Below are 15,746 nucleotides of genomic sequence, written 5' to 3'. Positions count from 1 at the left end.
GTCTTTATCTACACGTAGATGGGTACTAGACACTCTAGAATATCCAAATCAATAATCTCCAAGGGACAGGACCCAGGAGGTGCACCAACGGCCACCCCCCCACCCCCACCCCTTGCCCGCTACTGTGTTTTCTCAGCTCCGTGCAGCCCGGGGGAAAGGAAGGTGAATGTGAGGTTAATGTGATCGAAACAACTTAAGCCGTGCAGCTCAGACATTTTGAGCCTGATGTACTCCTTGCTGGCATTACTGATGGTGTTCCCCATCTAAATACCTAACTTGCTCCAAACGGGGTGCTATGTCTGCATGGCTTCAGTATGCAGAATGGAACAGCGCTCCACGTAGATTTCTGATTATGCCACATGGAGTGCTTTTCACAGCATGGCGTGTGTCTGAGGGAAGGGAGACCAAGGGTGAGCACTAGCACCTTGAGGTTAAATGGAAAGCGGAACCTCTCTGTGGTAAGAAAACTAATGCTTAACTACGGATGTTAGAAATGGAAATTACATTTCAGGACTTATTAATTGAGTTTACCATTTAGCCTTGCCAAGATGCAAGTAATTTTGTACCAAAAGAATCAAGCTGTTTTAGTGTCACACAGAGAGAAGGCTCTCATCTTGTTTTAAATGTGACCTTTACTGGACTTGAAAGATACATGTGCGAGGAAACCTCATGGACAGAAGTTCAAAGAAAAAACCCAGAACATGGTGGAAATAAATTGCTGTGAAGGCTGGGGTAGAAATTGCAGTGAAATGTGAAAAATGGAGTTGTATGCTGGCATATTCAATGCAGTTATGAGTGTGTATGTTCGGCCTTAACACCTAGGGTCCTGATGAGGCCGGAATCACTAGGTGTTACAGAGCACATGCTGAGAAAATCAGAGACCTTTGTTCGGTAGTGTAAAAGCAAGTTATTCTGTAAGCAAATGTCTGAGCCACATTATAGTTCACAGCTCTTTAGTCAGGACTAAGTGTGCGTTCATTCTATGAAAAAAATAACAACAAGAACTGAGCCCAAATAGCACATTGAAAAATGTGTGTGATTCTCAAAGTTTAGAGATTTTGCTATAATTAGAGTGCATCATTCAAGCCTGGAGTAAGGCATTATAGAATTTCATCTTTGGTCCTGACTGAGGGAATTAAGTTAAAAAGAAATATTAAGAAGCCTTTATCAGGATAGGAACGTTGCCACAATCCTATCTTGGAGCACGGCCGTATGCAGATTTCTCAAATAACAAAAATCTGGCTTCATGGACTTATTATTTCTTCCATTAGAAATGAAAAGTTTAGAGGGCCTTAGTTAAAAAATGAAAGCTTGAAAGTGACTTGGAGACTCCACGGTTGCTGGTTATGGCAGTTGACTGGACCTACCCAAGAGTTTGTCTTAAGGAACTGGTATACTGCTTTGAGCACCTGGAGAGCAGAGTTTGGTTGGCTGACCGCTTCGCAGGGATCAAAACCTTTTCTGTATCAGCTCTACTTTGAGACAAGAAAAAAATCAGACAGTGGGGAAAATGATTTTGGCATTTAGCACCCTCTTCCCAATGAGTGCAGCTGAAGGGTTAGAAGCTATCTCGAATCAACTCTTGAACCCCAAGGTCAGCCTGTCCTCTGTGAGGAGGGTAGGAGCTGAGCTTGGATGGTCAAAAAAGGCCAGAGATGGAAAATGGGAGGACAATGGGAGGAAGATCTAGTCTCCTTTCTTTAAGTTGTAATGCTGTGAGTCTCAGGACAAAAGCCATTTAGACTAGATGGGCAGAGGAGGAACCTGCAGAGCGGGGGAGGCACACCTGACAGTGGGGGCCAAGGAGAAGTAAAAACTCCTATGCGCCCGGCCTTTACAGCAGAGCCAGAGAAGATACACCCCGTAATCTTGGGAGCATGGCATTCCCTGAGATGGAGCTTTAAAAATATGGAGTCCTGGGCCAGATCCACACATCATGTTCACGCATGCATATGCACACAGCTTGAAAACCAGGCTGCCCGCTTTCTTGTCTCTTAACTTTTATCCTTGCTCTCCCCTTTCCCCTCCACTCCTTGTAAAAAACATTCTCTTAAATGTGTGACTTCCTGGGGATCCATGTTGATGTTCTTACGGCATTCAGTAGTGCTTTCTCTAAGAAAATTCCTTCTCCCTGGACTTTTGAGGAAGCAGTCCTCCGTGGGAGAGCCCAGCTTCATGCTGGGGGAAGGAAGGGAATGTTCTATCAGAGCCTAAACTCTGACTCTCCAGGATGGGTTACTGGAAGCGCTGGGATATTTAGGTTTTCTAAGATGCACGTGGCCAACAACTTACGTATTTGGAAAATGAGGGTGGTTGAACCTCAAAGGCCAAATTGGTTCTTCTTGGTAGATTTCTTGGGTACTATGTGGTCTAATATATTTTACCAGAGTCTTAAATGCCTAACAAGTGAGGACTTGGGGAAGGGGGTCATTTACTATATCCTTAGAAGAGAAAACTGCACGTTGGAAATCATGTAAGGGTATCCAAAAAGAGCAAATATTCATTATACTCCATGGGCCCCAATAAAACAATGTGAAGAAAGGAGATTTCATCCTTCTCCTAAAATCACTTAAAATAACAAATGAGGTTTTTGCTGAACAGTGGGGAAACGGAATCTCAAAGTTGTGTGTGTTTTTTAAGGAAGCTTTTGGCTCTGACTCCATGAAATGGGAACTTATTGGGAGCTTCACAGAGCATTTGCTGGGCTCACCTACATGCTGCAGAGAGCAGTCGCGAGCCTTTTTAGGCAGGACGAACCCTGTCCTCTGTATGATGTGGCCCGGAGTTCTGCTGAGCTCTTCCCTGGGTCTGACTCAGTACAGGTGTACTGGAGTGATTTGTGGAACCTCTCATGGAAAAGGAAGATACACTCAACCATGAATGTCAGAAGCTGAAATTAAATTTCAGAATTTATTATTGAAGCAAGCTGCCTTTTGCCCTATTAAAAATGCAGGTGAATTAGTGCAAAGCCTACTGAACGTGGTCTCTGAGGAAGAAGCCAAGGCAATGGAGACTCTCTCCTTTTATCGTGGGGGCACAGCAGCACACCCACAAACCCTCCGGCTATGAGGTTATAGTGCTCCAGGCTTCTGGGGGCTGACAGCCACAGGAGGGGAACATCGGTGATTAGCAAATTTGCCAGATGAAGTTTTGGTTTACTGACTTAGAATTTAGAATAATTCAGACAAGGTCTAAGCAGAAATTTACCTATACTCAGCGAGTCCTTTCTTCAGAAAATGTACAAAGCATTGGTATAAATATTACAAAGGCAATGTTTAACAAACTAAAGAAGCCAAGTGCTTTTCAAGGATCCTTAATACTCTAGAAGTACGTATTAAATCCCACAAATAATTAATAAAACCCACTTAAATTTTTTACTAGAGCAGATCTGTGAAGACCTTTTAATCAGTCACCACTGATTCTTTTAGATTCTGTTGGAATCAGTGGTTACATATATCCTCATTCTTAGATTGTTAGCTCACCCAGGGCCAGGACCGTATCTTGTGTTCAGTGCCGGCAAAGTGCCTTGCACATCGCTAGTGCCCAGAAAAATCCTGATTTAGTTAAGTGAACAGTAATGACGTGAACTGATGATATTAATTATAAGATTTGTCTTGTATTAATATTTAGTAGGGGTATACTGTCTGCATTTATCTTCGTATGGTCAGAGGGACCAAAGCTCTTGCTGAACAAATAACTATAAAAAAGATGATAAGAGTATGCTTATAATGTTCACTTGTAATATATATTCTTGTCAATATATGTTCTCTTTTTTTTAAATCTTTTATTGCAATCACCTAGTGCTCATCATGACAAGTGAAATCCTTAATCCCCATCACCTGCTTTAACCCATTGCCACCATGCCCACCTTCCCTCTGGTATCTATCAGTTTCTTCTCTATAGTTAAGAGTCTGTTTCTTGGTTTCTCTCTCTCTCTCCCTTTTATTTCCCGCTTTGTCATTTGTTTTGTTTCTTAAGTTCCACATGAGTGAAATCATTTGGTATTTGTCTTTCTCTGACTGACGTATTTCACTTAGTATTATACTCGAGCTCCATCCATGTTGTTGCAAATGGCCAATGTATATTCTTGAAAAAAAAAAAAACAAATAAACATCGCCTATTGCCATATAAGTAGAGACCAGTACTGCTTAATCTGGTGCTCTAATAAATTGTAAATCATGTGTATTTCCTGATGAAAGGCAGTACTATTTGGCCTATTCATTTCTTTAGCTATAGTTACTGACTCGTATCTTTTCTCTACTTCCTTAATGCAGTTTTATTGTGCTTACAAAATGAAAACAATTCCATTTACCAAAGACCTGTAATCAAGTCCAAACCCATTAAAGACATAATTCACTTTCAAAATTGAAGGGTAGGCGGAAGTCAAATTCAGATTGACTCTTTCTTTTTCCCTTTGTGTGGGCATATGGTGTTCGTTGTCCCTGGGCCACCGATACTAAGAAAATTTCACTTCATCCTTGTGTCCCTGCCGGGTCTCCTAAGACCACCAGTCTCCATTTGCAACAGGACTTCCTTCACCTTGGTAGTCATAAAGACATGCTCTGTTGCCTCTTAAGAGAATAAACAGGCTAGACCACTAAGACTAGGAAGCATATTTCTGTTTTGTTTTATTTTGAATTTAATCAGATTTGAACAGCAAATATCACCAGGGGAAAGGCCCAAGTTGGTCCGAACTGGTTGATTTTTATTTCATCCAGTGGCACCTCTATTTACCCTGGCCCTGGCTCTGTGGCTCAGCATCTAAATCAAGTAAGTGTTCACATCGATTCCTTGAATGCTAATGAAGGACACCTGTATTTCAAGGCAGGGAGCTAATTTGTATAATTTATTCCTGTGCAGCTTTCCAACCATGATACATGCTTTCTTCTCTCTTAACCTTTTAAGATTTAATTCAAATAGCAACAACCAGTGTCAAGGAGGGCATTACTTTGGAGGCATCATCTTCGGATTCTTTTTCTCAGTATGGTGGAGTGAAATTTTCTTATTCTTGCCAGTTGTTGAGATGTGTGTCAGGGGAGGGGGGAGCTCGCGCTTCCCGCGGAGTTTATAATCAACAAATTCTTATCCTGAGGACTAAAGTAGAGTTGAAGTATCCATCTCCTTCAAGGACTTAGCCATAAAAGCAACTTCTTCAAAGCCCTTATCGCTTGCTGACTCCCCCTGCAGCAGCTCGACAGCCTGTGTGCAGCTCCTACCTCCACGGCCGCATTTACTGATTTATGCCTGTGACTTGGCTGGGGTGTCGTCTGCCGATTAGTCTTGCGGTAATTATGGATGGCATATTTGCAGCATATTTATTCCTCTCCTCAGCTCACTTGGATTCACACTGATTTTGTTTAGTCAACAATCTGACAGATTACCCTTGGTATTTTTTTTTTTTTCCTTCAATTGTACCTGCGCTTATCTCTCTGTCACAGATCACCTTAGGAACTCAGAGCAAGAGTTCTGTATTTCTCTTGACTGAAATCAGCTTTTCGTTGACGTGGCCAAATGTCCAGATAAGGGTCTTGCTTCAGAGCTGTTGTGAATTCAGAATTCTGCAGGTATCTGAGGGAGGGCTGGTAGATATCACTTAAAACCCTGCCACAGGCTGTTGGTTGTCGATCTACTCTTCAAAGTTCACTCTCCCAGACTGGGTTAAATCCACACACCTCCCTAGCAGGTTATGTCTCCTACAGATTCTGATAACCTCCTTTAACTATCTTTAAGGATGGATTTTTGCTAAGTTTAGGATCTTAAAAGTCAAACAAAGGAAGCAAACACAGGATTAAGCTCATAGTTGATGGAAAATTCAGTGTTCCTGTGATGAGGGTGCCATTTGGACACAGTGGATTATATTCTTGGTTATATCTACTGGCTAACTCAAGCATTTTCTTTCATTGTCCTTGTTTCTGTTATTCGGTTTTGTTACCTCCCCCATCTTGTGTTCAGACGTTGGACAAAAAATTCTGCTTCATGATATAGTCTACTTAACTGGTGATGAAGGAATTATGATGTTCCTTAGCTGTGAGCAGTCCTTTTATGCTGGGGTCATTTGTAAAATGACTGTGGCTGCTTCTTTGGCTTGCTCCTGGTACAGGAGTTCACATGACAGCCTTGAGACTGTTATCCTTAAAGGGACCTGCTTGCAAGGTTGGCCATTGGCTGGCCTCTGGGACTGTGACAGGTAAATTGTCTCCTACACTAATATAAACCCTTCCCTAAATGATAAGGGTGTCTCATGGATAACCGTGCAAACAACACAATTTATGCTGAACACCTGCTTTTCTTATAGGAGTCTAGAATTTTGGTATGTGCTAGGCAGAGAGTGGTCTGCATGACCAGCACCCAGTATAAGCCCTGGGTGCCAAATCTTTAATGAATTGCCCTGGGTAACAGTATCACACCTTTATTGCTGAATTTTTATTGCTGGGGGAAGAGTGATCTCTGGCTGACTGAGAGAGAGAGAGAGAGAGAGAGAGAGAGAGAGAGAGACAATAAAGAAGCCTGTACCTAGATTCCTCCAGACTTTGCCTGTTTCTCCCCCTTATGATCCCACTGTGTATCCTTACTATGTCATTATGATAAATCTTACCTGTGAGTACAACTATATTCTGTGTCCCAGGAATCTTTCCAGCAGATTTTTGAATGTGCGTGTGGTCTTAGAGACACCTGAAACACCCTCCTCATGAGTTGCTATGACTCCAGAAATATCACTTGATGGCATTATCCTCAAAGATCTGGTCTGATCCCTACCTTCTTGGTTTCTCATGCAAAACCAGGCATCTTTCAGCTTAGATTTTCCTGAAGTGCTAATGTTTACTTAGTTTGTGATTTTTCTTTTACTTCTCTAAAGGAGAAGACCTTGCTCTTCTCTATTAAATTGGTTACTCTGTGGGCACCTGGGTGGTGAGGTCATGATCTCACAGTTTGTGAGTTCAAGTCTCACATCGGCCTTTGTGCTGAGGTGTGGGGAGCCTGCCTGTGATTCTGTCTCTCCTTTTCTCTGCCCCTCCCCCACGTGTGTGTGTGTGTGTGTGTGTGTGTGTGTGTGTGTGTATGTGTGCATGTGTGTGCGTGTGCGCTCTCTCTCTCTCTCAAAAATAAATAAATACAAAAAATTTAAATTGCTTATTTTGTGACATAATCTCGAAAGCTAATTTACAATCAAAATCTAGGTCATTCTAACATCAACAGTAGCTGACAAACTCTAACTAACCATTGGCAAGTATGATTTAATGTTACATTTTAGGGGAATATATTTAGAAGAACTCTGCAGTACTTCTGGAGTTAACCATATTGACAATTGGTCCCTCTAAACTGTGTCCAGATGTTTGACAAACCCTGTTTGTTAATTTTAGAATTTAACCTTAACCATATATTTCCAGATGATGGATGAATTAATGGGATCATAGTGACATGATCCTGAATTTTTGTCTTGTTCAAACACGTTTTTATTTTTTCTTTAAAGATGCTTTGAGACAGCGTCATACGTAGGCATTATAAGCTGAGTCATGCTGCCAATTGGGCAATGGTACTGTTGTAACTGCTCACTATAGACACTATAGTGTCTATAGCTCACTATAGACAAGCTGTTGAAAATGTGAACCAAATAGTGATTTCATAAAAGAAAAGAAAGCTCGGGATAGCCATGTTGTTCAGATTAACTTCTTAAAGTTTAATTTGTTAGTAAAATAAGAACAATATTAACTCTATGGAAATTCCTTGGTATAGATAATGGGTCTTGCCATGGAATGAAACATACATTTAAAATAAGGTATTTTTTAGAAGTGATTAATTCACACAGGTCAGTTTGGTCTTATTGAATCATGTATTGCTCTGGGGTGCAAAAAGTTACCCTATTCCAAGAGTAAGAGTCTTTACAAAAGGATTAGTGCATTAGTACAAAAGGATTAGTGCATTTAACAGGATGAGGCCTGAGCTTGTTGCTAATATTCATATTTAAAAATATTTTATTAGATCCAAACATTAAGGATGGGACCTGGGATGAAATCTTTCCATGGGCACAGAGCCAGCCCTACAGAAACTTCTCAACGCTTTCTTTGAGTATTTGCCAGTCCTTTTGGGGTTTCAAGACCACGAAAACAAAATTTTTAAGGGCATTTGATTTCAGATATTTTAACTGAACTCAGGACTATACTGCCTGCTAACTAAGGAAGTGTTCAGCTCATTATTAGGTAACTTAGGCAAGTTACCCATAATTAAGGTAAGCATAATTTGAGAGGGAAAAGCATTATTTAGAATTTGTGTGTGTGTGTGTGTGGGGGGGGGTGGTAGGGGATGAATGGATGAAAATGAGAGTCAATTTTTCTAGATCAACAATTTGTGCTAATTATTCAGACCATGGTTAAATCCCATTGCCCCCTGCGCCTGTTTTCACTGATATCTGTCTTTCTGTCTTTCTCTCACTCCCTGAGATTAATTATAGCCAGTTCACGGTGTGATGCTTCTCATGTAATGACCACCCAGCAGTTTCTTAGTAAAACTGTCAGTGATGTCTTAAATGGGCTGCTGAAAAACAACACCATTAAAGACTTCTGAAGCCAAATCTAATGCACTTCAATTCCTTCCTGAAAAGCACAGAGATACACAACATTAGAGTGAATTTTTGAACTATCCCTAAATGCCAAGAAAATGCAATCACTGCATGAAGTTTACATTCTAATCTCCCCACCTGAAGATCTGTTCTTGTTTGTTCCCTGGTCCCAGTCACATACCCTACAGGGCAGTTGTGATTCATGAGCAATTTTAGGAAATAAGTGATAAATTACTGTGGACTCAAATGAACAGAAGACTGTTAGTCAAATTGCAAAAGTTCTAACATATAAGTGGTGGCTGGATCTCCCTGCACGCTCAGAGATGCCCTGAAAGGTCCTCTATTTGCTATTTTAAACATCACTTAACCAAGGGAGCAAAAGAAAGAGCTCACACGCATATAAATCTTCGGCTTAAATGTACATATGCATGTATATATCTATTGATAGCCAAGTCTATATTTAGGTAGAATTAGAGAACTGATACAGTTTTACAAATAAGCATATAGGCATTTACAGTACACAGAAGAAACAGAAAACAGGTGAATCAAAACATGAAACGTACCATACTCCGGGACCTGCCCCGTCCCACGCTTCAGCAGCAAACGGACCCTTCTTCCTCCCGACTTGATGAGCTCTATTGCTCTGGCGTGTGTCATGTCTCTTGTGCTTTCCCCATTGATCTCAATGATTTGATCTCCTACCTGTTAATTAAGGAAACATTAACTCAGCCAAGGATGGTTCTACTCACCTTGCATTTCCAACAGATTAGAAAAGCATCCCTTAAAGAATACTGGTTTCCAGAGAGCATCTGAACAATTTGATTGCAGCCCGCTGCTTCTCAGAAGCAGCTAATTCCTGGCTACATCTTGAATCTGACCACCAAACTTAATTTACCTTGACAGAAATTAAAATATCAGGCCATAAAGTTGGGGTGATATGTTATTTATTTTCAGTCAGTGTGGCAGAGGCTTTAATTAAACTTTTAGCATTTTTTTTTTAAATTAGGGAATATGTTTGAAGTCACAATTCCAAACAAACCTGGCACCTTTGCTTTGAAACAAGAAGTAAATATTTTAAGACCTTTTCATTGAACACAGTGCCAGCTTTGGACTTAGTGCAGCATTTAATTCAGCATGCTGGATGAGATGATCGGTTTTTGGGCTTCTCTGAGAATTTTTATCATGCATCATTTAAATTCCCCTGGGTGCTATTGTGATATCGCCTTCTTTGTAAATATGGTTGGTTGATATTCAAGTTTGATGATGAGTTTTCCATCACAGTTGTTTGAATTAAAAATGAGATCTTCCATTCTCCACACATGACTAATGCCCTTGCTAAATCTTTGCCATGCTCGCACCTGACTGCCAGAACCGTTTGGTTAAATACCAGTCCCTCTTGAATTGTTAGAAATGCCCAGGCTTCATAAGCAATTCCCATTTAGCCTCTGTGAATAGTTAGATGGAATAAAAGAGGTTCAACCATGAACACATCAGGTAACTCCCACAGTACCATTACTGTCAAGAACCTTTGAATTAAAATATATTTCATTTCAGTGGAAGTCACTTAAGATAAATTGGCCAGGGAAAGCACCATGAGTTGCTTTGCAGAAATGTTATTTTAGTTGGGTCCCTAAAAGCAGACCTCAACCTAAACTCTATAATGCAGACAGAATCGTGAATAAACTCCCCGTAGCAGAGCATTATCAAGATGGGTGCTGGGCAAGAAGAGGAATAAAAAGTTGCCATCACAATGGCAAGACAGCACTAAAATAAGACCACTCCCCACCCCCAAAATGAGGGGAAAGAACAAACACATGTTTGTAGTAGCAAGAGAGTAATATCTCTGTTTAAAGAGGATTTTCTAGGGGTAAGGACTTCAGTGCAATGAAGGAAAAGACTTCTCCTTCCACTTTGTGTATGGTGGTCTTTGAAAGTACGGCTTTTGGGCAGTGGCAGAAGTTTACCCCACTGGTATGACTTCCACATTTCAGAGAAGAATGATGAACGACAGGACTAAATTAATTTGTTTTAGGGGCAATGTTTGCAGCATTTTTGTTCAGTTCTCCTTAATTGTCTCCTTTCCCATAAGGCACAGGCACAGCCTGAATTTGAATAGCTTACCGGAGGCCACTGTATCCAAGCCAGAGGCAGAGATGGGACCAATTATTGCTCTCGCAGCAGTTCCCACCCATGACTGAAACCTCATGGCACAGTATTACATTGCAGAACTAAAATGAAAGCTCCAGTGAAGTTATAACGGAATCTTCATTCTTAGCCAGACTTTTCCTCTGAGCTTCATGCTCATGCATCCCCTTGAACACTACACATCTTTACCTGGACGTCCAATAGGCACCTCCAATTCAACACCAGCAGACTGGGCTTAGCATTTTTCTCCCAAAGCACTTTTTTTTCTCTAAATCTGGTTAACGGTACTACCACTCACTCAAGTTAGAAATCTGAGGGGCATGCTGGGTTCACTTCCTCTCTCTGACCTCATTTGTAACCCATTGCTAACTAGTGAAATTCAGGTATCTACCTGGATTATTCCAATATTCTCCTGTCACTCTCCCACCAATATCTTCTTCTTATTGTCACTGGAGTCATTCTTCTAAGAGAAGTCTCCCCAAGGCTTCATGACTATTGAGGCATCCAGGGTTTTCCATATGCTACTGTTCTCTTTGCATTCTCTTCCCAATAGACCTGTTGATCTCCCACTCTTCCTCAAAGCCAGTCCAAGCATCTTCTCTGGGATTCCTTCCTTGACCCTGTCTTCTTTACAAGCAGATGTTTCTAATATTTACATTCATTTGTCACTGTATCCCACTCTAGTATTTATCACACCTTGTTACAGTTATGCTTTTCTATCTTCCCTCCTAGACGTGGACCTTCTTCACTCATCAAATGATTTCTGGGCACCAAATGATTTCTGTCTAGCACCATGTGCTAGACAGTCTACTAGGGTGATAAGATAAAGATAGAGATAAATGGTATAGTATCTAGTTGTCAGTCTAACTGGAGAGGAAGCAGGTAAATAAGGTTATTATTCAATATACCTTTGCTATGATGGAGATATTAACAAAGTGCTAAGAGAATAGAAATGAGGGACATCTAACTCAGAATGGGTGAATTGGTAGTCAGGGAGAGCTTTCTGGAGGTGGTGACATCTCAACTGAGTTTTGAAGTATCAGTAAGAGTTCCCCAGATGAAGGAGGAGGATGAGCATTCTAGGTAGAGAGAGCAGCAGATGCAAGACCCTGAGCCTTGAGATCATCGTATATTTGGAGAACTGTCAGTTTATTCTGCTACTCAGGAGTTCAGGCTTTATTTTTAAGGCAACAGTAAGGCACTAAAGATTTTATTTATGTTTTGATGTTTATTTATTTTTGAGAGAGACAGACAGAATGCGAGTGGGTTGGGGCAAAGAGAGAGGGAGGCACAGAATCTGAAGCAGGCTGTCAGCTGTCAGCACAGAGCCTGACATGGGGCTCGAACTCATGAGCTGTGAGATCATGACCACAGCCAAAGTCGGACGCTCAACTGACTGAGCCACCCAGGTGCACCAGCCACTGAAAACTTTAATCAGCCGGTAACCTGACCCGGGAAGCAAAGTGGTATCTAGAAATCTCCCTGAGTCATCAGTATGGAGACTGGACTGGAGAGAAAGTGGGAGATTAAAGAAGGGTGCTGAAGTCTGTGAGGTTATCACATTGTCTATCAAGTGGGAAACTGGGAGGCTGTGGGGAAAGAGACAGAGACCAAACATACCATGGTCTCAAGAAGCAAATGAGGGCAGAGACTGTGTCCCTTTTAATGATGTATCTCATATGAGATGCACTGTAAGTATTTGTGAATGAATGAAGCATTTACACATGACTTATCTTGAAAATCATGGGAGAAGGGGTTATAAACACTCTTGGCCCCCAAAACAACCGTGACAGCCACCTTTGCCTGAGGACACTTCTGTCTTGAGACTGACAGTGCGAGAGTCATGTAGAGGGCAAAAGGAATCTCGTGGTGTGATAGAAATAGTCATACATCATCTGCATTCTGGTCCCATATTTGAGAGACTTAGAAAATTTGATGTTTTCATTCTCTTGTGCATTTGTTATGTTTCCTTTTCCCTCCTAAGATCTCAGGAAGACCAAGGGAACAAAACTTAGCATGGGAGGGAGAGGTGGTGGGTTGGAAGACTACAGGGGTGGTTGAGAAGTAGAGGGTACGAGGGCTGCATAAGGGCTGGACTGACGTCTCCGGTGCAGGAGTTTCAGGGACGGGGCTCCAGGAAGAGTCAGGGGTATTACTTTTATTGAGTTCCCAGGACCATGACCTGACCTTTTGGCTTGGCAGATTTCCATACTTTTAGATTTGACGCAGGGTCCCCTCAGAGGGAGAAGAGGATGCCTCTGGTGCTGGTTGGATCAAGGATCCTTAGTTTTCATCTAAGACTTTCAGTCTCTCCCAAGCCCCTCCCCAGACAGGACACTGGAGGATTGTAGTATGTTGATTTTCTGCCTCACTGGAAGCAATGGAAGTTTTTGAATAGTCCAGGATCTTACCAAATTCGGAACAAAAATTTTTGGTGTGTGTGGAGGGGATGCTGGTCAGGTAAAATGATGGTAATGCTGTCACTGTCACAAAGTGAATCTTACAAGGTGTTCTGGGCAGATTATAAAAGTGGGCCAAGTCATTTGGACCTACTGCCAAGGGTAGCAACAAATCCAACAGACTTAAGAGTTGTTTCTCTTTGCGAAATGACAGAAATTATAAAAAAGGTTTAATTTTTATTTTTACTCCACTACTAGTATTATGCATAGTTGTTTCTTTAAAAAATTTTTTTTTAACGTTTATTTATTTTTGAGACAGAGAGAGACAGAGTATGAACGGGGGAGGGTCAGAGAGAGGGAGACACAGAATCTGAAACAGGCTCCAGGCTCTGAGCTGTCAGCACAGAGCCTGACGTGGGGTTCGAACTCACGGACCGCGAGATCATGACCTGAGCCGAAGTCGGCCGCTTAACCGACTGAGCCACCCAGGCGCCCCTATTTCTTTTTTTAAAAAATGTTTATTTATTTTGAGAGAGAGAGAAAGAGAGAGAGAGTGTGCGTGAGAGAGAATGTGTGTGAGTGGGGGAGGGGCAGAAAGAGAGGGAGAGAGAATCCCAAGCAGGTTCTGTGCTGACAGCACAGGGGCTCAATCTCATGAACTGAGAGATCATGACCTGAGCCAAAATCAAGAGTCGGATGCTTAACTGACTGAGTATCCCAAGTGTCCCTGAATAGTCGCTTTAAATGGGACTCTTCAAATAAATTTCAAATGTGAATCCTTTTGCTTTCATCCTTAGTATCTGGATGTATAAGGAGTTGAATATGTCAGGGGCAGAGAGGTTCTCTGGTTACCTTCCCACCTTGTGGCCAAGGGGTGGCCAGTTGAAAAGCATCACTTTCCTACCTCACATGCAAATCAAATGAGGGAATTAATTTGATAAAACCAATGGAAAATTTGCAGTCCTTTAAGGGATGAAGAAAAAAAGACCAGTTGTGATTCTGATACAGTCTTCTCTTTCCATACTTTGTTACAGAGCTCTCTTTAGCTGAGCTATGTACTGAAGTGGAACTTTACAAATGTCCTCCACTTGTTCCTAATGAATTTTTAAAATATCAAGTTCTAATTAGAATTGAGAGAGAGATGGGAAAAGGAGGGGTGTGGGTGGAGGGAAGAGGGAGAGAAAAAAAGAAGTGGGGAGAGAGAGGGAGACTCAAAGTTCACAGATGTGTGTGTGTCAAGGAGATGTCGAATTTAGGAAACTAACCAAAGGACTTAGAATAAAATTCCAGGCATTCATTTTTTTTCCCCATGGAAGAAATATTTATACCTGTAGTCCTGTATCTTGGGGCAACTAACAACCCTACATCAATGTCTTAGGGGCAAGGAATGAGATGAGACTGCCCCCTCTCACAAACCGATGACTGGCAGAGGGCATGGCGGGAGTGGGAAGATGGCCAAAAGGGGTGAAGGGGAGTGGGAGGGACAGGTGTCCGATAATGGAATGAATAAGTCACAGGGATGAAAGGCACAACATATTGTAATACTGTTGGATGGTGACAGATGGCAGCTACACTTGTGGTGAGCATATAGCACGTTGACTTGTTGAATCACTATGTTGTACACCTGTAGCTAATGTAATATTGTGTGTCAACTACATTTCAACTGAAGATAAAAGTCACTTTACTGAAAAAAAGAAAAGAAAGGAAAAGAACAGAAAAGAAAAGGCTGCCCACTCTCGGCATAGCCTAGTAAGTTCTGCATTTCTACTCCTACATTTCTGCTCATATATCATGGCAGATGTTCCGTTAACAAAACTATTACCAAATCCTTGAACTTGCCAGGGGCCCTGTGGGTAAAGCTTTTTCTCTTCTTATTGGAAAACCAAGGCAGGTAAAGTTTCAATATTTCTTAAGCAGTTAATAGTTCAAGATGTAAGAAAAAAACGTAAACTCTGTACCGTATGCACTTTTGTAACCAAGTTGTATAGAATGTATTTGGTTTGGCTCAATGAAATCTTTAGAAGAACTTGATTAATCCTGGACTTACTTTAGCCCTGAGTCACAGACGTTCCCACTCAAGTCTTACTCCGACACCGCACAAACATGCTTAGCTGGCTGTAATCAGTTAACCCCCCTCTTACTACTACTGCACCACAAGAACCTATTTTGTATGATCATACATGACTGAAACCCTAGATTATAATTAGGTGTGAGGATTTGAACTCTGTGAGAATTTTATACCAACAAGTAATGGATATCTCTATTCTTTATTTCATGGAAGATTTAGCTGTGGACTATTTTTGTGGCTATTGATCTGAGGCCTGAGGTTAGTGAAATTCTTCGCTTATAGTCTGGCCTTTCTTGTCGACTCCAGACCCTTCATGGGCAGGGAAAGTACCTACTGTCTTTGTGTCATCTACACAGCTCTTGACAAGTAGGCCCTTGATTACTTGAAGTTGAGAAAAGGCTTTGCTTTTCAGTTACAGCAGCCATCTCTATTCTCACAACATAGTTCAGCTTTAGTACGTCTCAGCATACCTTACTGAAAGCTTTCTTGAAATGCTGCCTTAAGCACTTCCAGCAACACCATAACAATTTCAACAGTACTTAGAGGAGGCCACATGAAGTTTGAGTAATGGTGACCT

The 15,746-nt window shown here is 41.5% G+C and overlaps 1 protein-coding gene across 14 annotated transcripts in view; it reads right to left on the bottom strand.

Annotated features, from left to right (window-relative positions):
- MAGI2 (membrane associated guanylate kinase, WW and PDZ domain containing 2) overlaps positions 1–15,746 on the bottom strand; it is a 1,320,050-nt gene that overhangs the window by 63,896 nt on the left and 1,240,408 nt on the right. For all 14 annotated transcript variants that reach the window (XM_053218549.1, XM_053218550.1, XM_053218551.1 and 11 more), the window contains one exon: positions 9,121–9,259. In XM_053218549.1, the coding sequence (XP_053074524.1) occupies positions 9,121–9,259 (139 nt within the window). The remainder of the gene's footprint in view (positions 1–9,120; positions 9,260–15,746) is intronic.

This window comes from Acinonyx jubatus, chromosome A2 (genome assembly GCF_027475565.1).
Source record: "Acinonyx jubatus isolate Ajub_Pintada_27869175 chromosome A2, VMU_Ajub_asm_v1.0, whole genome shotgun sequence".
In the NCBI taxonomy this organism is placed as follows: domain Eukaryota; kingdom Metazoa; phylum Chordata; class Mammalia; order Carnivora; family Felidae; genus Acinonyx; species Acinonyx jubatus.
This window is presented reverse-complemented; position numbering and strand designations above follow the sequence as displayed.